Source organism: Somniosus microcephalus, chromosome 5 (genome assembly GCF_052327205.1).
Source record: "Somniosus microcephalus isolate GS21.2 chromosome 5, FLI_Smic_1.0, whole genome shotgun sequence".
Lineage (NCBI taxonomy): Eukaryota > Metazoa > Chordata > Chondrichthyes > Squaliformes > Somniosidae > Somniosus > Somniosus microcephalus.
Genome location: NC_140991.1, coordinates 13275869 through 13298858, shown reverse-complemented (window position 1 = coordinate 13298858; position 22990 = coordinate 13275869). Strand labels below are relative to the sequence as shown.

Below are 22990 nucleotides of genomic sequence, written 5' to 3'. Positions count from 1 at the left end.
AAATGTTCCCGCCCACTCCCGGAGTACACCTGGGCTAAAACAAAAGAGAAATGCAACAGCCCTATAGTCCAATGCTGGGTGATTTAAAAACCCATTCATTGCTTAAACTGTAGCCTTTCAAAAGTCCATTCCAGGGTTTTAGTCTCTCATTGTGTGTCTGAGTAGTTCTGAATGGCTGTGTCAACATAGCAGTTTCAAATCGATTGTCTTGCGGTCAATTCTCAAGTGGGCTAATCTCTTATGTAAATAAAAAACTTCAAGTGCTTCTGAAGGAAACCTCCCTTTGATTGGCAGGTCTGACTCACAGCCCCTGTCTCTGCCCACTTTTTCACACAGACAACATTACAAGCTGTACAGGCTTTCCAAACCCCACGGTTCTTGGCCAATGCTTTCTGTGGCCATTTTAAAACCTTTTGTGATTGCCCAAACTCCAGGGAACGATATTATTAATAAAGTACTGTCTTCGAATGTGTGAATATTTTCCACAGAGCTCCACGACTCCCGTGTTGTCCACGTTCTTTCCATCTCCGAACAGTCTTTTGCGGTTCTGGCACATTTTTCAAACATTGTAGACAAGTCCCTTCACCCAATTCTTCGTCCACGATGTGGACCAATATTTTCAAATCTTCAGGGAAAATAGGGGAAATTTTGCAACCCCTACAGGTTAGCCTAATATCAGTAGTAGGGAAAATGCTAGAGCCTATTATAAAGGATGTGATAACAGGACACTTAGAAAATGTCAACGGGATTAGACAAAGTCAACATGGATTTATGAAAGGGAAATCATGTTTGACAAACCTACTGGAGTTTTTTGAGGATGTAACTGGTAGAATAGATAAGGGAGAACCAGTGGCTGTGGTGTATTTGGATTTTCAGAAGGCCTTTGATAAAGCCCCACATAAGAGGTTAGTGTGCAAAATTAAAGCACATGGGATTAGGGGTAATATACTGGCATGGATTGAAAATTGGTTAACAGACAGGAAACAGAGAGTAGGAATAAATGAGTCTTTTTCGGGGTGGCAGGCGGTGACTTGTGGGGTACCGCAGGGATCAGTGCTTGGGCAGCAGCTATTCACAATGGCCCTGAAATTAGGATCGGGAGCTTGCCGCGCGTGCAAGCCCCCGATGTGCACTTACCCGGCGCGCTGACATTTCAATCCTGGACCGCATTGCATTTCCTCTCACTGGCCCGCTTGAGGTCCTGCCGCGCTGTGCGTGCATGACCCAACGGCGTACTTAGTGTGATGAGCCAGCTGGGATCACGTGAGCACAGGGCAACCAATGGGAGGTTGCAAAAGTTCATTCATGAGTTTGACAGTAAGAGATGTCAAACTCATGAAAACTCCTGGCCCCAAAACACTACTTAAACTTGAAAGAAAATTTAAAAAAACATTGCACTACTTAAATGAACCATAAATAACCGTAATAAACTATTTCAAACAATAATTTTAAAATTTGAAAAAAATTATTGTATAAAAAATCGGGACTAAAACTAAACTTACCTTACTGTAAATTCTTTAAAAATAATAAACCTGTGGAAAAAAAATGTATAAATTGTATTAATAGACCACTTACCTGTAAAACTAAGTACTTACGTGTGGTTTTTCAATGCGTAAAAACCGGAGGCCTTTACACATGCGCAACTCTCTAAAAATAAAGGAAATCCAAGTCGCACGCGCTGCCTGTGTAGTCGCACACGTTCAGCCTCTTAACCCCTTGGGTCAGAGGAGAGGAAATGCCGGTTTTCCCCGCATGCGCTGTGCATGCTGAAAACCGACAATTCCTCCGGGCACACGCGTGAGTACCCCATCCGTACTCACGCGTTGGGAGAGGAATTACTGGGCCATTATATATTAATGATTTGGATGAAGGAACCAAATGTAATATTTCCAAGTTTGCTGACGACACGAAACTAGGTGGGATTGTGAGTTGTGAGGAGGTTGCAAAGAGGCTTCAAGGCGATTTAGACAAGTTGAGTGAGTGGGCAAATACATAGCAGATGCAGTATAACGTAGATAAATGTGAAGTTATCCACTTTAGTAGGAAAAACAGAAAGGCAGAGTATTATTTAAATGGCGATAGATTGGGAAATGTTGATGTACAAAGGGACCTGGGTGTCCTTGTACACCAGTCACTGAAAGCAAACATGCAGGTGCAGCAAGCAGTTAGGAAGGCAAATGGTATGTTGGCCTTCATTGCAAGAGGATTTGAGTACAGAAATGCAGCGAAGGTTCACCAGACTAATTCCTGGGATGGCAGGGCTGTCGTATTAGGACAGATTGGGTCGACTAGGCCTGTATTTACTAGAGTTTAGAAGAATGAGAGGGGATTTCATTGAAACGTATAGAATTCTGACAGGGCTAGACAGACTGGATGCAGGGAGAATGTTTCCCCTGGCTGGGGGATCTAGAATGAGGGGTCACAGTTTCAGGATATGGGGTAGGACATTTAGGACTGAGATGAGAAATTTCTTCACTCAGAGGGTGGTGAACCTATGGAATTCTCTACCACAGAAGGCCGTGGAGGCCAAGTCACTGAATATATTTAAGGAGGTGATAGATAGATTTCCAGACACAAAAGCATCAAGGGGTATGGGGAGAGAGCGGGTTATGGTATTGAGATAGAGGATCAGCCATGATCATATTGAATCGAAAGGCCAAATGGCCTACTCCTGCTCCTATTTTTCTATGTTTCTATGTTAAAATGTGTCCATTTAAAGGGTTTTCAAAGTGTTTGAGGTATCTTAGCATACCGTGCTTGATGACAGGAAGGAGCAGCATGTGTGGCCAAGAGGAGGAAGTAGTTGTGAGGGAAATAGCAGGTTTTGAAAGTGAGGGAAAGCAGAAAGGAGGTGCAGTGATGTGTTCCGTGCTGTGTTAAGGAGAGGCAAGGGAAATGGGTAAGGAAAGGATTGGTAGTCCTGGTTAGATCACTACATTTTTTGAGCACTGTAGACAGGGCCTGGTGAAAATACTGCTCTACCACCATTCTTCATGCCTGGTGACTAATTTGTCTTGGCGCCATTGCCCATGGGAGGGGAACAGTACCTCCTTCCTGCTGCTCATTAGGTTGATGAGCATCCCTGCCCATGCATCTGAGAATCTGGGGATCCTGGTCTAAGTATCCTGCCTGCTGCTGCACAATATCGCTCTCTGCTATCTGTCACCAAGAAAAAGCACCTCCCCTTTAAGGTAGTGCAGGCTACATTGAAGCAGCAGCCATTCCGTCGGATTTCCTGCTCTCCCCAATCACCAAATAGCCCATAGGTAGCACGTTTCACGCTGGCCATTTGCCAATTGACATAGTTGTGATGTTCCTTCAACTATCTTTTCAGGTGAGAATAACAGAGAACTGAGTTCCACAACTTTATAGCTAAGGCCGGCCGTTTCTGCTACCTCCTCTGGGAGGGTGGGACATCCTCGCATAGAGTCATAGAGTCATCGAATCATAGACTGGCTACAGCACAGAAGAAGGCCATTCGGCCCATCGAGCCTGTGCCAGCTCTCTGCAACAGCACTTCAGCTAGCCCCACTTTCCCCATAGCCCTGCAAATTGTTTTCCTTCAGGTATTATCCAACTCCCTTTTGAAAGCAACGATTGAATCTGCCTCCACCACCCTCTCAGTCAGTGCATTCCAAATCCTAACCACTCGCTGCATAAAAAGTTTTTCCTCATGAAGCCTTTGGTTCTTCTGCCAATCAATTTAAATCTGTGTCCTCTGGTTCTCGACCCTTCCACCAATGGGAACACTTTCTCTCTATCTACTCTGTCTAGACCCCTCATGATCTTGAACACCTCTATCAAATCCCCTCTCAAACTTCTCTGCTTTAAGGAGAACAACCCCAGCTTCTCCAGTCTATCCACATAAGTAAAGTCCCTCATCCCTGGAACCATTCTTGTAAATCTTTTCTGCATCCTCTCTAAGGCCTTCACATCCTTCCTAAAGTGCGGAGCCCAGAATTGGACGCAATACTCCAGTTGAGGCCGGACCAGTGTTTTATACAGGTTTATCACAACTTACTTACTTTTGTACTCTATGCCTCTATTTATAAAGCCCAAGATCCCGTATGCTTTTTTAACTGCTTTCTCAACCTGCCCTGCCACCTTCAACGATTTGTGCACATATACCCCCAGGCCTCTCTGTTCATGCACCCACTTTAGAATTGTACCCTTTAGTTTCTATTGCCTTTCCTCGTTCTTCCTACCAAAATGTATCACTTCGCACTTTTCTGCATTAAATTTCATCTGTCACGTATCTGTCCATTCTACCTGTCTACACCCTCTTGAAGTCTATCCCTATCCTCCTCACTGTTCACTATACTTCCAAGTTTTGTGTCATCTGCAGATTTTTAAATTATATCCTGTACACCCAAGTCCAAGTCATTAAGACATATGAAGAAGAGCAATGGTCCTAGTACCAACCCCTGGGGAACACCGCTGTGTACCTTCCTCAAGTCTGAAAAACAACCATTCACCACTACTCTCTGTTTCCTGTCACTTAGCCAATTTCATATCCATGCAGCCACTGTCCCTTTTATTCCATGGGCTTCAACTTTGCTGGCTAACCTATTATGTGGCATTTTATCAGATGTCTTTTGGAAATCCATGTACACTAAGTCAACTGCATTACCCTCATCAACCCTCTCTGAAACCTCATCAAAAAACTCAATCAAGTTAGTTAAACCAAATTTGCCTTTAACAAATCCCTGCTGGCTTTCCTTAATTAATCCACACTTATCCAAGTTACTGTTAGTTTTCTCCCTGATTATCATTTCTAAAAGTTTCCCCACTACCGAGGTTAAACTGACTGGCCTGTAGTTGCTGGGTTTATCCTTGCACCCTTTTTTGAAGAAGGGTGTAACACTTACAATTCTCCAGTCCTGTGGCACCAACCCGTATCTAAGGAGGATTGGAAGATTATGGCCAGTATCTCTGCAATTTCCAGGCTTACCTCCCTCAGCATCCTAGGCTGCATCCCATCCGGTCCTGGTGACTTATCTACTTTAAGTACAGCCAGCCTTTCTAGTACTTCCTCTTCATCAATTCTTACCCCATCCAGTATCTCAACTATCTCCTCTTTCACTATGACTTTGGCAGCATCTTCTTCCTTGGTAAAGACAGATGCAGAGTACTCATTTAGTACATCAGCCATGCCCTCTGCCTCCATGCATAGGTCTCCTTTTTGGTCCCTAATTGGCCCCACCCCTCCTCTTTCTACCTGTTAACTATTTATGTGCCTATAGAAGACTTTTGGATTCCCTTTCATGTTAGCTGCCAATCTATTAATAATAATAATAATAATAATAATAATTCAACTTTATTGTCATTGTACAATGCACAAGTACATGAACAACGAAATGTGATCTTGCAAGCTCCCATGAGTCATACCCTCTCTTTGCCCCCTTTGCCTCTGAACTTTCTATATTCAGCCTGGTTCTCACTTGTATTCTCAACCTGACATCTGTCACACTCGTTCTTTTTCTGCTTCATCTTACTCTCTATCTCGTTCGTCATCCAGGGAGCTCTGACTTTGGTTGCCCTACCTTTCCCCCATGTGGCAATTGTACCTCGACTATACCCGAACCATCTCCTCTTTACAGGCAGCCCATTGTTTGATTGCATAACTCACTGCTCCAGCTCCCTCATGCTTTGTGAGTCACCAGTGCCATATCCTCATTTACACTGTGGAAGTATTTGAGCTGGTGTTTAGAAGTGAGGGAACAAGTGATGGAGTGGGTGATATTGAGGGACTTCGGATAAGGAACACGCAGCAGTGGCTTCATCCAGGGTGCTTTGTGTGGCCCGGCATCCTCCTCATCCAGTACATTATCCTCGTTGTCATCATCGTAATTATAACCTACCAAGAAGAAATTCCCTCATCTTCCTCCAGATAATCTTCCGCTGCTTCCTGTAGCTTCGATGGCAGTGCAGGAAAGGAGGGAGCTAAAAGTGGGTTGGCATAACTCCTTGAGATGGTGGAGAAAGTGAAGAGTGAGGAGGTTTCTGCCTGATTGCTGCAAAAACAAAAAGACAGATTATTAGCTGAACGGCAATCGATTGGGAAAACATAGAAATATAGAAGTTAGGTGCAGGAGTAGGCCATTTGGCCCCTCGAGCCTGCTTCGCCATTTAATGAGATCATGGCTGATCATCCAAATTCAGTACCCTGTCCCTGCTTTCTCCCCATATCCCTTGATCCCTTTAGCCTTAAGAAATATATCTAACTCCTTCTTGAATATATTTAATGAATTGGCCTCAACTGCCTTGTGTGGTAGAGAATGCCACAGGTTCACCACTCTCTGGGTGAAGAAATTCCTCTTCATCTCAGTCCTAAATGGCTTACCCCTTATCTTTAGACTGTGACCCCTGGTTCTGGACTCCCCCACAATCGGGAACATCCTTCCTGCATCTAGTCTGTCTAGTCCTGTTAGAATTTTATAAGTTTCACTGAGATCCCCTCTCATTCTTCTAAACTCCAGCGAATATAAGCCCAATCGACCCAATCTCTCCTCATACGTCATTCCTACCATCCCAGGTATTAGTCTGGTGAATCTTCGCTGCACTCCCTCCATGGCAAGAACATCCTTCCTCAGTTAAGGCGACCAAAACTGCACACAATACTCAAGGTGTGGTCTCACCAAGGCCCTGTACAACTGCAGCAAGACATCCTTGCTCCTGTACTCGAATCCTCTCGCTATGAAGGCCAACATATCATTTGCCTTCTTAACCGCTTGCTGCACCTGCATGCATACCTTCAGCGACTGGTGCACAAGGACACCCAGGTCTCGTTGCACTTCCCCTTTTCCCAATCTATTGCCCTTCAGATAATAATCTGCCTTCCTGTTTTTGCCACCAAAGTGGATAACCTCTCTTTTATCCACATTACACTGCATCTGCCATGCATCTGCCCAATCACCCAACCTGTCCAAATCATACTGGAGTTTCTCAGCATCCTCCTCACAGCACACACGCCCACCCAGCTTTGTGTCATCTGTAAACTTGGAGATATTACATCTAGTTCCCTCGTCTAGATCATTTATATATACTGTGAATAGCTGGGGTCCTAGCACCGATCCCTGTGGTACCCCACTAGTCACTGCCTGCCACTCGGAAAAAGACCCGTTTATTCCAACTCTTTGCTTCCTGTCTGCCAACCAGTTCTCTATCCAAGTCAGTACCTTATCCCCAATCCCATGTGCTTTAACTTTACACGCTAATCTCTTATGCAGGACCTTATCGAAAGCTTTCTGAAAGTCCAAATACACCAAATCCACTGGTTCTCCATTATCTATTCTACCAGTTACATCCTCAAAAAATTCCAGTAGATTAGTCAAACACGATATACCTTTTGTAAATCCATGTTGACTTTGTCCGATCCTGTCACTGTTTTCCAAGTGCTCTGCTATTACATCTTTATTAATGGACTCTAGCATTTTCCCCACTACCGATGTCAGGCTTACCGGTCTATAATTCACCGTTTTCTCTCTACCACCTTTTTTGAATAGTGGGGTTACATTAGCTATCCTCCAATCCATGGGAACTGTTCCAGAGTCTATCGAATTTTGGAAGATGACCAGCAATGCATCAATATTTCTAGGTCCACTTCCTTAAGTACCCTAGTATGTAGATTATCAGGCCCTGGGGATTTATCGGCCTTCAATCCCATCAATTTCCCTAACTCCATTTCCCTACAAATACTGATTTCATTCAGTTCCTCCCTTTCATTAGACCCTAAGGCCTAGAAATTCAGTGGCCTGCGCCACCAGTTTGCGCCCAAAGAGGGCTTTTGCGCCACTGGCCACACCTACCGCGATATTTAGCGGGGTGCTAATGGCGGCGTTAGCCTGTAGCGCTGCGCCGCCACCGATGACGTCATCGGTGTGTGCAGCGCCCCACTATCGCCCCGATGGCCATATTTGGTCGCGCCCGCCTTCTCAGCGCCGGCCGCAAATAGCGACTGGTACACAGGGGCCTACCTGTGGCGGTAGTGGCGCTAGTTAAGGTGGAGGTGCGGCCGGCCGCTTTTTCGGCGCCCGCCTGCCTGCACCTCCGTCCCCGGCCTCCTACACCCCCCCCACCCCGCGGCATTGCTGGCTGTTTCCCGAGAGCCCGGCACTTCTCCTTGGTGCCGGGCTCATTTGCCGGCACTCGCGCGCGGGGATCGCGCTGTTGCAGGCACCTCCCCCTTAACAGTGGGAGGAAGGCCTGCAGTACCGCAGCGTGCCGTGCCGCAGCGTGTGGCGCTGCGGCCCTTAGCACGCCAATATTCAGTTTCAGCGCCCCAAGTGGGGCGCGAGAAGCCTCGTTTAGCGGCCCACTTTCTTTTGGGGCGCAGAAACTGAATATCCGGATGGCGCAAGTGGCTCCGCACGCAGCGCTAATTCCGGCGCCCAGGCGAGCTTGGCGCCCCAAACTGAATTTTTAGCCCTCAGTTCCCCGACACCTTTGGGAGGTTATTTGTGTCCTCCTTTGTGAAGACAGAACCAAAGTATGTATTTAATTGGTCTGCCATTTCTTTGTTCCCCATTATAAATTCTCCTGATTCTGACTGCAAGGCACCTACCCTTGACTTCACCAATCTTTTTCTCTTCACATATCTATAGAAGCTTTTAGTCAGTTTTTATGTTCCCTGAAAGCTTACTCTCATACTCTATTCTCCCCCTCTTAATTAATCCCTTTGTCCTCCTTTGCTGAATCCTAAACTGCTCCCAATCCTCAGGTTTGCTGCTTTTTCTGGCCAATTTATATGTCCTCTCCTTGGATCTTATGTTATCCCTAATTTCCCTTGTTAGCCACGGTTGAGTCACCTTCTTTGTTTTATTTTTATGCCAAACAGGGATGAACAAATTCTGTAGTTCATCCATGCGATCTTTAAATGTTTGCCATTGCCTATCCACCGTGAACCCTTTAAATAATGTTCCCCAATCCATCCTAGCCAACACGCGCCTCATACCATCATAGTTTCCTTTATTTAAATTCAGGACCCTAGTCTCTAAGTCAAATATTTCACTCTCCATCTTAATGAAGAATTATATTATATTATGATCGCTTCGCCCCGAGGGGCCTTGCACAACAAGATTGTGAATTAATCCTTTCTCATTACATAATACCCAGTCTAAGATGGCCTGATCTCTAGTTGGTTCCTCGACATATTGGTCCAGGAAACCATCCCATATACACTCCAGGAATTCCTCCTCCACAGTATTGTTACTAATTTGGTTCACCCAATCTATATGTCGATTAAAGTCACCCATGATAACTGCTGTGCCCTTATTGCACGTGTCTCTAATTTCCCGTTTAATGCCATCCCCAACCTCAGCATTACAGATTGGGAAAAGGGGAAGTGCAACGAGACCTGGGTGTCCTTGTGCACCAGTCGCTGAAGGTAAGCATGCAGGTGCAGCAGGCGGTTAAGAAGGCAAATGGTATGTTGGTCTTCATAGCGAGAGGATTTGAGTACAGGAGCAAGGATGTCTTGCTGCAGTTGTACCGGGCCTTGGTGAGACCACACCTTGAGTATTGTGTGCAGTTTTGGTTGCCTTATCTGAGTAAGGATGTTCTTGCCATGGAGAGAGTGCAGCGAAGATTCACCAGACTGATACCTGGGATGGCAGGAATGACGTATGAGGAGAGATTGGGTCGATTGGGCTTGTACTCACTGGAGTTTAGAAGAATGAGAGGGGATCTTTTTGAAACTTATAAAATTCTGACAGGACTGGACAGACTAGATGCAGGAAGGACGTTCCCGATGGCGGGGGACTCCAGAACCAGGGGTCACAGTCTAAGGATAAGGGGTAAGCCATTTAGGACTGAGATGAGGAGGAATTTCTTCACCCAGAGAGTGGTGAACCTGTGAAATTCTCTGCCACACAGGGCAGTTGAGCCCAATTCATTAAATATATTCAAGAAGGAGTTGGATATATTTCTTGAGGCTAAAGGGATCAAGGGACATGGGGAGAAAGCAGGGACAGGGTACGGAATTTGGATGATCAGCCATGACCTCATTAAATGGCGGAGCGGGCGCGAGGGGCCGAATGGCCTACTCCTGCTCCTATCTTGTATGTTTCTATGTTTATAGGGATGCCACGTTGAATGTGTAATCTGCACCAAACAACGTCTCAGACTTGGTTCAGTGGTAGTGACGTAATACAGACTCACTACGCACTTGGTTGTATATAAAGCAAGGCTTTAATCGACTTGTAACAAAACATGGAGGTCTAGTTAGTAGTCACTAGCTTCCTGTTTCCAGATTGTCTCTGGCCAAGTTGGGCCCATGCCCGAGTATTTATACTCCTCGGACGGCGCCCTCAGCTGGCCGTCCAGTAGTACTTCCTGAGTTACTTCTTGTAGAAGTTGCGATTTATGGCAGGTAGTTCTTGTGCCTCTGAGGTAGAAGGTGTGCGATCAATCCCACTCCAGAGACTTGAGCACATAATTTAGGCTGACACTTTAGTGCAGTACAGGGGATTGAGGAAAACTCCTTGATATTAAGGATTCAGGGAACAGTAAGGAAGCTTCTGATCGTTTCTTTATCGGTATGCCATAGTGAACGTGTAGGTCTGCACCCACTAACCAGCGGCCCGCACTGTGCCGACAATTTCGCCATCTCCCATGGCTCTATGCCCTGCTCTATTTAGGTGGTTATTTCTCTAATGTTTGGTATGCCTCCCCGCACCCCCCATCCACCTGCCGTTCTCATCTATGATACATCTGATAGATAACAGTTCTGATGAGCATTGTTTCGAACTCGGAGCCAAGAAACCAGATAAATGTTTAAAAACTTTTACAGAATCCAAATACATTTTATATCCCAAAGAAAATCTATTTATTCAGCACTATCCATAACATGCAAATGTTAAATGAGAATTTCTATTCTTCCTCTCTTTTGACAGCGCACGCAAATGTGGGCCGGAATCTGGTACGTGCTCATCGAAATGACCCGATGGCAAATCAACTGTTTCCATCTGGACCACGAGATCCTCTCAGTGAGTCAGCAAAAATACTAATTTTCAACAATTAGCTTCAGATTGAGTGATGAGATGTAATGAAGGGTTATGCAGTGATGTAAGCCCCCAAAGTGCGGACCAAGTGATATACAGGGTCGACGACACTGGCTTGTTGTAAGAAAGACAGACCCAATAATTGAAGTCAAAACGGTTTATTCAGGCCTGGGGAGCTGTGGCTCTTGCGTCCCAACACAAGGCTCCGACTCCACCGAATCTCTTCACACAGTTATACACATTTTCCGAGACCTCCTACTACAGAGGTCCAATCGATTTAAAAGTCTATACATTAATCACTAACTAGATGTGTCTAACTTATACAAGGTAGCCTATAACATAAGTTTCACTTTTCACTGCAGGGGCCTGTGGACCCTCTGATTTCTTGGAAATTCCCCAGCTGCCGTGGTGGGATTTGAACTCACGTCTCTGGATCATTAGTCCAGGCCTCTGGATCATTAGCCCAGTGACGTTACCTCCACGCTACCGTTCCACTTAAAATCATTTCATATCCCAAAAAAATACATTTTATCAGCACTATTGTACTTGTGCCTGTTGATGACAGCATTCAGCATGTCCAGTTGTTAGATTTATTAACATGCAAATGTTAAATGAGAACTTTTGTTCTTCCTCTCTTCTGACAGCGCACGGAAATCTGGGCCTGAATCTGGTACCTGTTGGTTCAAATGACCCGATGGCAAATCAGCTGTTTCCATCTGGACCACGAGATCCCCTCAGTGAGTCAGCAGAAGTATTAATTTTCAACAATTAGCTTCAGATTGGGCAATGAGATGTAATGAAGGGTTATGCAGCATGTCATGGTGCTCTGGCACTACAATGTACGTGACATATTTAAGACCCCAGTGACATTTTTGTCCGACCTGCGTTGCTGCCAGCAGTTCCTGATCCGACCCACATGCCATGGAGGGGACAAGTTGGGAGACAGTCATTTTACTTTAATTCTCGGCATGTGAGCATCACTGGCAAGGCCAGAATTTATTGCCCATCCCCAGGTGCCCTGAGTAGTGCTTTGATGCAACTGAATGACTTGCTTGGCTGCTTCAGAGATAAGTTGAGAGTCAACCGCTAGGAATGTTCTTGGAATCAGATATAGGTCAAACCGGGTAAGAGTAGCAGGTTTCCTTTGCTTCAGGACATGAGTAAAATAGTGCAATTTTGCCAAAGGCTTCATGGTCTCTTTTAGTGATACCAGCTTTTTATTTCCAGCATTTGTTTAAATTGAATTCAAATTCTCAAACAGCCATGGTGGGATTTGAACTCCCGTTCTCTGGATTATTTGTTCTGAAATAACAGTTATGCCCGGCACACTTAGCTCATAAGCCCTCTCAGGAGCCCACACACAATGTCCAAACTGCACTGTAGTGAGACCCATGGGTCAACTAGAATCCTCACTGAGAAAACCATCGATGTCCTTAAACAACAATTCCAATGCCTCAACAGATCTGGTGGCATCCTGCAATACAGCCCAGAAGGAGTGTCCTGCATAATTGTAGTTTGCTGTGTGCTCAATAACTTTGCTCTGCAACGGGCTTAACACATGGAGCCACCATTGGAGGAGGGCCTTCATCATGATGAGGAAGACAACACCACTGACATTGGGGATGGCAAGGAGCCAGGATAGCTCCAACACTTGTTTGTAGCTGGATCTCTTCCATTGCAGCTATTGAAGAAAGCTTCAGCTGAATAATTCCTACCCAACTGCCTTTCATTTCCCACATTTCTCCCAGCTCTCCAACACTCAAGCAAACTACATCTGCCCAAAGACCAACATTAATATTCACATCAACTAACATTGCAGGACCACCAGCTAATACTGGAATACCCCCACTGACTTGTGGGTGAAAACAGTATAAGACATCGGTGACCCATGAAGCTCAGTACAGTGTGAAAGATGACTTGTGCTGTTAGTCATTTTACAGGGTGAACAGTGTTCATGGTGCTCATGGTGCTGCTCTGTTACTTTGCCTCTTCTCGTCAAATCACTAAAGTATTTCCGACCCTGTTAGTTATTCCATTACCGGGTTCAGTGACTGGGAGTCAACAACGGTCCGAAAGAGTAAAAGGATTGGATAAGCTTGATAAGTATTTTGAGATTTGAACTATGAAAACATCTGAGTGATAACAGATCTGATGAGTAGTGTTTTCTAACTGGTTACCAAGAAACCAGGTAAATGTTTACAACATTTACAGAATCCGAAATTATTTCATATCCCAAAATAATCTATTTAATCAGCACTATTGTACTTGTGCCTGTTTGATGACAGCATTCAGCATGTCCAGTTGTTAGATTTATTAACATGCAAATGTTAAATGAGAACTTCTATTCTTCCTCTCTTTTGACAGTCCACGGAAATCTGGGCCCGAGTCTGGTACATGTTCGTTCAAGTGGCCCGATGGCAAATCAACTGTTTCCATCTGGACCACGAGATCCTCTCAGTGAGTCAGCGGAAGTATTAATTTTCAACAGTGAGCTTCAGATTGGGCGATGAGATGTAATGAAGGGTTATGCAGCATGTCATGGTGCTCTGGCACTACAATGTACGGGACATATTTAAGACCCCAGTGACATTTTTGTCCGACCTGCGTTGCTGCCAGCAGTTCCTGATCCGACCCACATGCCATGGAGGGCACAAGTTGGGAGACAGTCATTTTCCTTTAATTCTCGGCATGTGGGCATCACTGGCAAGGCCAGAATTTATTGCCCATCCCCAGGTGCCCTGAGTAGCGCTTTGATGCAACTGAATGACTTCCTCGGCTGCTTCAGAGATAAGTTGAGAGTCAACCACGTTGGAATGTTCTTGGAATCACATATAGGTCAAACTGGGTAAGAGTAGCAGGTTTCCTTTGCTTCAGGACATGAGTAAAATAGTGGGATTTTGCCAAAGGCTTCATGGTCTCTTTTAGTGATGCCAGCTTTTTATTTCCAGCTTTTATTTAAATTGAATTCAAATTCTCAAACAGCCATGGTGGGATTTGAACTCACGTTCTCTGGATTATTTGTTCTGAAATAACAGTTATGCCCGGCACACTTAGCTCATAACCCCTCTCAGGAGCCCGCACACAATGTCCAAACTGCACTGTAGTGAGACCCATGGGTCAACAAGAATCCTCACTTAGAAAACCATCGGTGTCCTTAAACAACAATTCCAACGTCTCAACAGATCTAGTGGAATCCTGCAATACAGCCCAGAAGGAGTGTCCTGCATAATTGTAGTTTGCTGTGTGCTCAATAACTTTGCTCTGCAACGGGCTTAACACATGGAGCCACCATTGGAGGAGGGCCTTCATCATGATGAGGAAGACAACACCACTGACATTGGGGATGGCAAGGAGCCAGGATAGCTCCAACATTTGTTTGTAGCTGGATCTCTTCCATTGCAGCTATTGAAGAAAGCTTCAGCTGAATAATTCCTACCCAACTGTATTTCATTTCCCACATTTCTCCCGGCCCTCCAACACTCAAGCAAACTACATCTGCCCAAAGACCAACATTAATATTCACATCAACTAACATTGCGGGACCACCAGCTAATACTGGAATACCCCCACTGACTTGTGGGTGAAAACAGTATAAGACATCCGTGACCCATGAAGCTCAGTACAGTGTGAAAGATGACTTGTGCTGTTAGTCATTTTACAGGGTGAACAGTGTTCATGGTGCTCATGGTGCTGCTCTGTTACTTTGCCTGTTCTCGTCAAATCACTAAAGTATTTCCGACCTTGTTAGTTATTCCATTACCGGGTTCAGTGACTGGGAGTCAACAACGGTCCGAAAGAGTAAAAGGATTGGATAAGCTTGATAAGTATTTTGAGATTTGAACTATGAAAACATCTGAGTGATAACAGATCTGATGAGTAGTGTTTTCTAACTGGTTACCAAGAAACCAGGTAAATGTTTACAACATTTACAGAATCCGAAATTATTTCATATCCCAAAATAATCTATTTAATCAGCACTATTGTACTTGTGCCTGTTTGATGACAGCATTCAGCATGTCCAGTTGTTAGATTTATTAACATGCAAATGTTAAATGAGAACTTCTATTCTTCCTCTCTTTTGACAGTCCACGGAAATCTGGGCCCGAGTCTGGTACATGTTCGTTCAAATGGCCCGATGGCAAATCAACTGTTTCCATCTGGACCACGAGATCCTCTCAGTGAGTCAGCAAAAGTATTAACTTTCAACAGTGAGCTTCAGATTGGGCGATGAGATGTAATGAAGGGTTATGCAGCATGTCGTGGTGCTCTGGCACTACAATGTACGGGACATATTTAAGACCCCAGTGACATTTTTGTCCGACCTGCGTTGCTGCCAGCAGTTCCTGATCCGACCCACATGCCATGGAGGGCACAAGTTGGGAGACAGTCATTTTCCTTTAACTTTCGGCATGTGGGTATCACTGGCAAGGCCAGAATTTATTGCCCATCCCCAGGTGCCCTGAGTAGCGCTTTGATGCAACTGAATGACTTCCTCGGCTGCTTCAGAGATAAGTTGAGAGTCAACCACGTTGGAATGTTCTTGGAATCACATATAGGTCAAACTGGGTAAGAGTAGCAGGTTTCCTTTGCTTCAGGACATGAGTAAAATAGTGGGATTTTGCCAAAGGCTTCATGGTCTCTTTTAGTGATGCCAGCTTTTTATTTCCAGCTTTTATTTAAATTGAATTCAAATTCTCAAACAGCCATGGTGGGATTTGAACTCCCGTTCTCTGGATTATTTGTTCTGAAATAACAGTTATGCCCGGCACACTTAGCTCATAAGCCCTCTCAGGAGCCCACACACAATGTCCAAACTGCACTGTAGTGAGACCCATGGGTCAACTAGAAACCTCACTGAGAAAAACATCGATGTCCTTAAACAACAATTCCAACGTCTCAACAGATCTAGTGGAATCCTGCAATACAGCCCAGAAGGAGTGTCCTGCATAATTGTAGTTTGCTGTGTGCTCAATAACTTTGCTCTGCAACGGGCTTAACACATGGAGCCACCATTGGAGGAGGGCCTTCATCATGATGAGGAAGACAACACCACTGACATTGGGGATGGCAAGGAGCCAGGATAGCTCCAACACTTGTTTGTAGCCGGAGCTCTTCCATTGCAGCTATTGAAGAAAGCTTCAGCTGAATAATTCCTACCCAACTGCCTTTCATTTCCCACATTTCTCCCAGCTCTCCAACACTCAAGCAAACTACATCTGCCCAAAGACCAACATTAATATTCACATCAACTAACATTGCGGGACCACCAGCTAATACTGGAATACCCCCACTGACTTGTGGGTGAAAACAGTATAAGACATCCGTGACCCATGAAGCTCAGTACAGTGTGAAAGATGACTTGTGCTGTTAGTCATTTTACAGGGTGAACAGTGTTCATGGTGCTCATGGTGCTGCTCTGTTACTTTGCCTGTTCTCGTCAAATCACTAAAGTATTTCCGACCTTGTTAGTTATTCCATTACCGGGTTCAGTGACTGGGAGTCAACAACGGTCCGAAAGAGTAAAAGGATTGGATAAGCTTGATAAGTATTTTGAGATTTGAACTATGAAAACATCAGAACAATAACAGATCTGACGAGTAGTGTTTTCTAACTGGTTACCAAGAAACCAGGTAAATGTTTACAACATTTACAGAATCCGAAATCATTTCCTATCCCCAAAAAATCTATTTAATCAGCACTATTGTACTTGTGCCTGTTGATGACAGCATTCAGCATGTCCAGTTGTTAGATTTATTAACATGCAAATGTTAAATGAGAACTTCTGTTCTTCCTCTCTTCTGACAGTCCACGGAAATCTGGGCCCGAGTCTGGTACATGTTCGTTCAAATGACCCGATGGCAAATCAACTGTTTCCATCTGGACCACGAGATCCTCTCAGTGAGTCAGCAAAAATACTAATTTTCAACAATTAGCTTCAGATTGAGCGATGAGATGTAATGAAGGGTTATGCAGCATGTCATGGTGCTCTGGCACTACAATGTACGGGACACATTTAAGACCCCAGTGACATTTTTGTCCGACCTGCGTTGCTGCCAGCAGTTCCTGATCCGACCCACATGCCATGGAGGGGACAAGTTGGGAGACAGTCATTTTCCTTTAATTCTCGGCATGTGGGCATCACTGGCAAGGCCAGAATTTATTGCCCATCCCCAGGTGCCCTGAGTAGCGCTTTGATGCAACTGATTGGCTTCCTCGGCTGCTTCAGAGATAAGGTGAGAGTCAACCACGTTGGAATGTTCTTGGAATCACATATAGGTCAAACCGGGTAAGAGTAACAGGTTTCCTTTGCTTCAGGACATGAGTAAAATAGTGGGATTTTGCCAAAGGCTTCATGGTCTCTTTTAGTGATACCAGCTTTTTATTTCCAGCTTTTGTTTAAATTGAATTCAAATTCTCAAACAGCCATGGTGGGATTTGAACTCACGTTCTCTGGATTATTTGTTCTGAAATAACAGTTATGCCCGGCACACTTAGCTCATAACCCCTCTCAGGAGCCCGCACACAATGTCCAAACTGCACTGTAGTGAGACCCATGGGTCAACTAGAAACCTCACTGAGAAAAACATCGATGTCCTTAAACAACAATTCCAATGTTTCACAGATCTGGTGGCATCCTGCAATACAGCCCAGAAGGAGTGTCCTGCATAATTGTAGTTTGCTGTATGCTCAATAACTTTGCTCTGCAACGGGCTTAACACATGGAGCCACCATTGGAGGAGGGCCTTCATCATGATGAGGAAGACAACACCACTGACATTGGGGATGGCAAGGAGCCAGGATGGCTCCAATGCTGGTCTGTAGCCAGAGATCTTCCACAGCATCTCTTGACGAGAGCTTCAGCTGAACAAATCCTACCCTACTGCATTTTATTTCCCACATCTCTCCCAGCCCTCCAACACTCAAACAAATGACATCTGCCCAAAGATCAACATTAATATTCATGCCAACTAACATTGCAGGACCACCAGCTATTACTAGAATATTCCTACTGACTTGTGGGTGAAAACAGTATAAGACATCCATACCCATGAAGCTCAGTACAGTGTGAAAGATGACTTGTGCTGTTAGTCATTTTATAGGGTGAACAGTGTTCATGGTGCTGCTCTATTACTTTGTCTGTTCTCGTCAAATCACTAAAGTATTTCCGACGCTGTTAGATTTTCCATTACCGGGTTCAGTGACTGGGAGTCAACAAAAAACCTCAAGAGCAAAAGGATTGGATAAGCTTGATAAATATTTTGAGATTTGAACAATGAAAACATCTGAGCAATAACATATCTGATGAGTAGTGTCTTCTAACTGGTTACCAAGAAACCAGATAAATATTTACAACATTTACATAATCCAAAATCATTTCATATCCCCCATAAAGCTATTTAATCAGCAATATTGTACTTGTGCCTGTTTGATGTCAGCATTCCGACTGACTTGTGCCTGAAAACAGTATAAGACATCCGTGACCCATGATGCTCAGTACAGTGTGAAATTAGCTATACTGTAGGACAGAGTATAAACCAAGAAATAATGGGGGCTTGTAAGAAAGGTACTGCAACAATCATGGGCAATTTTAATCATCATATAGATTGGACAAATCAAATTGGCAAGGGTAGCCTTGAGGACGAGTTCATAGAGAGTATTTGGGATGGTTTCTTAGAGCAATACGTTGAGGAACCAACCAGGGAGCAGGCTATTTTAGATCTGGTAATGTGTAATGAGACAGGATTAATTAATGATCTCATAGTAAAGGATCCCCCAGGAAAGAGTGATCATAGCATGGTAGAATTTCAAATTCAGTTTGAGGGTGAGAAACTTGGGTCTGAAACTAGTATCCTAAACTTAAATAAAGGAAATTACATGGGTATGAGGACAGAGTTGGCTAAAGTAGACTGGGAAAATAGATTAAAGGGTAAGCCGGTAGATCAGCAGTGGCAGACATTTAAGGAGATATTTCATAACTCTCAGCAAAGGTATATTCCAGTGAGAAAGAAAGGCTGGTGGAGGAATGGTGCGAGGGGGAGGGATTCAAATTCCTGGGACATTGGAACCGGTTCTGGGGGAGGTGGGACCAGTTCAAACCGGACGGTTTGCACCTGGGCAGGGCCGGGACCGATGTCCTAGGGGGGGTGTTTGTTAGTGCTCTGGGGGAGGGTTTAAACTAAAATGGCAGGGGGTTGGGAACCTGAGCAGGGAGACAGAGGAAAGGGAAACAAGGATAAAAGCAAAAGATAGGAAGGAGAAAAACAAAAGTGGCAGTCAGAGAAATCAATGGTTTAAATCAAACATGGCCACAGTAAATAATAATTCTAATAGGTCTAAGAGCGTTAAAAAAACAAGCCTTAAGGCTTTGTGTCTTAATGCGAGGAACATTCGTAATAAGGTGGATGAATTAGTTGCGCAAATAGAGGTAAACGAATATGATTTAATTGGGATTACGGAAACATGGCTCCAGGGTGGCCAAGGCTGGGAACTCAACATCCAGGGGTATTCAATATTCAGGAAAGATAGGCAAAAAGGAAAGGGAGGTGGGGTAGCATTGCTGGTTAAAGAAGGGATTAACACAATTGTAAGGAAGGATATTAGCTCTGATGATGTGGAATCTGTATGGGTAGAACTGAGAAATACCAAGGGGCAGAAAATGTTAGTGGGAGTGGTATATAGACCTCCAAACAGTAATGCAGAGGTTGGGGATGACATTAAAAGGGAAATTAGAGAAGCGTGCAATAAGGGCACAGCAGTCATCATGGGTGACTTTAATCTACATATAGATTGTACTAACCAAATTAGTAACAATACTGTGGAGGAGGAATTCCTGGAGTGTTTACGGGATGGTTTCTTGGACCAATATGTCAAGGAACCAACCAGAGATCAGGCCATCTTAGACTGGGTATTATGTAATGAGAAAGGATTAATTAGCAATCTTGTTGTACGAGGCCCCTTGGGTCGGAGCAATCATAATATGATAGAATTCTTCATTAAGATGGAGAATGAAGTAGTTGACTCAGAGACTAGGGTCCTGAATTTAAATAAAGGAAACTACGATGATCTGAGGTGTGAGTTGGGTAGGGTTGATTGGGGAATGTCACTCAAAGGGTTCACGGTGGATAGGCAATGGCAAACATTCAAAGACCGCATGGATGAACTACAGAATTTGTTCATCCCAGTTTGGCATAAAAATAAAACAAAAGAGGTGACTCAACCGTGGCTAACAAGGGAAATTAGGGATAGCATAAGATCCAAGGAGAGGACATATAAATTGGCCAGAAAAAGCAGTAAACCTGAGGATTGGGAGCAGTTTAGGATTCAACAAAGGAGGACAAAGGGATTAATTAAGAAGGGGAAAATAGAATATGAGAGTAAGCTTTCAGGGAACATAAAAACTGACTGTAAAAGCTTTTATAGATATGTGAAGAGAAAAAGATTGGTGAAGTCAAGCGTAGGTCCCTTGCAGTCAGAATCAGGGGAATTTATAATGGGGAACAAAGAAATACATATTTTGGCTCTGTCTTCACAAAGGAGGATACAAATAACCTCCCAGAGATGTCGGGGAACATAAGGGCCTAGAAATTCAGTGGGCTGCGCCACCAGTTTGCGCCCAAAGAGGGCACTCAGTGGCTTTAGTGCCACTGGCCACACCTACCGCGATATTTAGCGGGGCGCTAATGGCGGCGTTAGCCTGTAGCGCTGCGCCACCACCGATTACGTCATTGGTGTGCGCAGCGCCCCGCTCCCGCCCCGATGACCATATTTGGTCGTGCCCGCAAATAGCGACCGGCTCACAGGGGCCTACCTGTGGCGGTAGTGGCGCTAGTTAAGGTGGAGGTGCGGGCGGCCGCTTTTTCGGCGGCCGCCTGCCAGCACCTCCATCCCCGGCCTCCTAAACCCCCCCCCCCCCCCCGCGGCATTGCCGGCTGTTTCCCGAGAGCCCGGCACTTCTCCTTGGTGCCGGGCTCATTTGCCGGCACTCGCGAGCGGGGATCGCGCTGTTGCAGGCACCTCCCCCTTAACAGTGGGAGGAAGGCCTGCAGCACCGCAGCGTGCCGTGCTGCAGCATGTGGCGCTGCGGCCCTTAGCGCGCCGATATTCAGGGTGAGCGCCCCAAGCGGGGCGCGGGAAGGCTCGAGTAGCGGCCCGCTTCCATTTGGGGCGTAGAAACTGAATATCCGGATGGCGCAAGTGGCTCCGCTCGCAGCGGTAATTCCGGCGCCCAGGCGAGCTTGGCGCCCCATTCGGCGCCCAACCGAATTTTTAGCCCAAGGTCTGATGAAAGGGAGGAACTGAAAGAAATCAGTATTTGTAGGGAAATGGTGTTAGGGAAATTGATGGGATTGAAGGCCGATAAATCCCCAGGGCCTGATAATCTACATCCTAGGGTACTTAAGGAAGTGGCCCGAGAAATAGTAGATGCATTGCTGATCATCTTCCAACATTCGATGGAATCTGGAACAGTACCCGTGGATTGAAGGCTGGCTAATGTAACCCCACTATTCAAAAAAGGTGGTAGAGAGAAAACGGGGAATTACAGACCTGACATCGGTAGTGGGGAAATGCTAGAGTCCATTATAAAAGATGTAATAGCAGAGCACTTGGAAAACAGTGACAGGATCGGACAAAGTCAACATGGATTTACAAAAGGTAAATCATGCTTGACTAATCTACTGGAATTTTTTGAGGATGTAACTGGTAAAATAGATAAGGGAGAACCAGTGGATGTGGTGTATTTGGACTTTCAGAAGGCTTTCGATAAGGTCCCGCATAAGAGATTAGCATGTAAAGTTAAGGCACATGGGATTGGGGGCAAGGTATTGACTTGGATAGAGAACTGGTTGGCAGACAGAAAGCAAAGAGTTGGAATAAACGGGTCTTTTTCCGAGTGGCAGGCAGTGACTAGTGGAATTCTCTACCACAGAAGGCAGTAGCAGCCAATTCATTAAATATATTCAAGAAGGAGTTGGATATATTTCTTAAGGCTAAAGGGATCAAGGGGTATGGGGAGAAGGCAGGGACAGGATACTGAATTTGTATGATCAGCCATGATCGCATTGAATGGCGGAGCAGGCTCGAGGGGCCGAATGGCCTACTCCTGCTCCTATCTTCTATGTTTCTATGTTTCTCTACGAGAAGGATGCACCATCCGTGGCTAACTAAGGAAGTTAAGAATGGTATCAAATTGAAAAAAAAGGCATACATTGTTACAAAGATTAGTGGTAGGCCAGAGGATTGGGAAATTTTGAGAGACCAGCAAAGGATGACTAAAAAAACTATAAAGAGGGAGAAGATAGAGTATGAGAGTAAACTAGCAAATAAAATAAAAACAGACAGTAAGAGCTTCTACAGGTATATAAAAAGGAAGAGAGTAGCTAAAGTAAACGTTGGTCCCTTAGAGGATAAGACTGGGGAATTAATAGTAAATAGAGAAATGGCAGAGGCTCTAAACAATTATTTTAGATCAGTCTTCATGGCAGAAGACACTTAAAACATCACAATAATAATAGATAATCAAGGGGCTATAGGGAGGGAGGAACTTAAAACAATCTCTATCACTAGAGAAAAAGTACTAGGCAAACTAATGGGGCTAAAGGCCGACAAGTCCCCTGGACCTGATGGCCTGCATCCTAGGGTCTTAAAAGAAGTGGCTGCAGAGATAGTGGATGCATTGGTTGTAATCTACCAAAATTCACTGGATTCTGGAGAGGTCCCTGCCGATTGGAAAACCGCAAATGTAACACCACTATTCAAGAAAGGAGCGAGACAGAATGCAGGAAACTATATGCCAGTTAGCCTAACATTTGTCATTGGGAAAATGCTCGAATCCATTATTAAGGAGGTAGCAGGACATTTAGAAAATCATAAGACAATTAAGCAGAGTCAACATGCTTTTATGAAAGGGAAATCGTGTTTGACAAATTTGCTAGAGTTCTTTGAGGATGTAACAAACAGGGTGGATAAAGGGGAACCAGTAGATGTAGTGT

At 44.8% G+C, this 22990-nt stretch overlaps 1 protein-coding gene across 7 annotated transcripts in view; it reads left to right on the top strand.

The window, feature by feature from the left end:
• Positions 1 to 22990, top strand: part of LOC147116896 (uncharacterized) — a 298183-nt gene that overhangs the window by 103223 nt on the left and 171970 nt on the right. For 5 of the 7 annotated variants that reach the window (XM_085987105.1, XM_085987104.1, XM_085987103.1 and 2 more), the window contains exons 6-10: positions 10893 to 10985; positions 11645 to 11737; positions 13365 to 13457; positions 15086 to 15178; positions 16806 to 16898. In XM_085987105.1, the coding sequence (XP_085843231.1) occupies positions 10893 to 10985; positions 11645 to 11737; positions 13365 to 13457; positions 15086 to 15178; positions 16806 to 16898 (465 nt within the window). The remainder of the gene's footprint in view (positions 1 to 10892; positions 10986 to 11644; positions 11738 to 13364; positions 13458 to 15085; positions 15179 to 16805; positions 16899 to 22990) is intronic. The other 2 variants (XM_085987101.1, XM_085987106.1) reach the window with 2 other exon arrangements.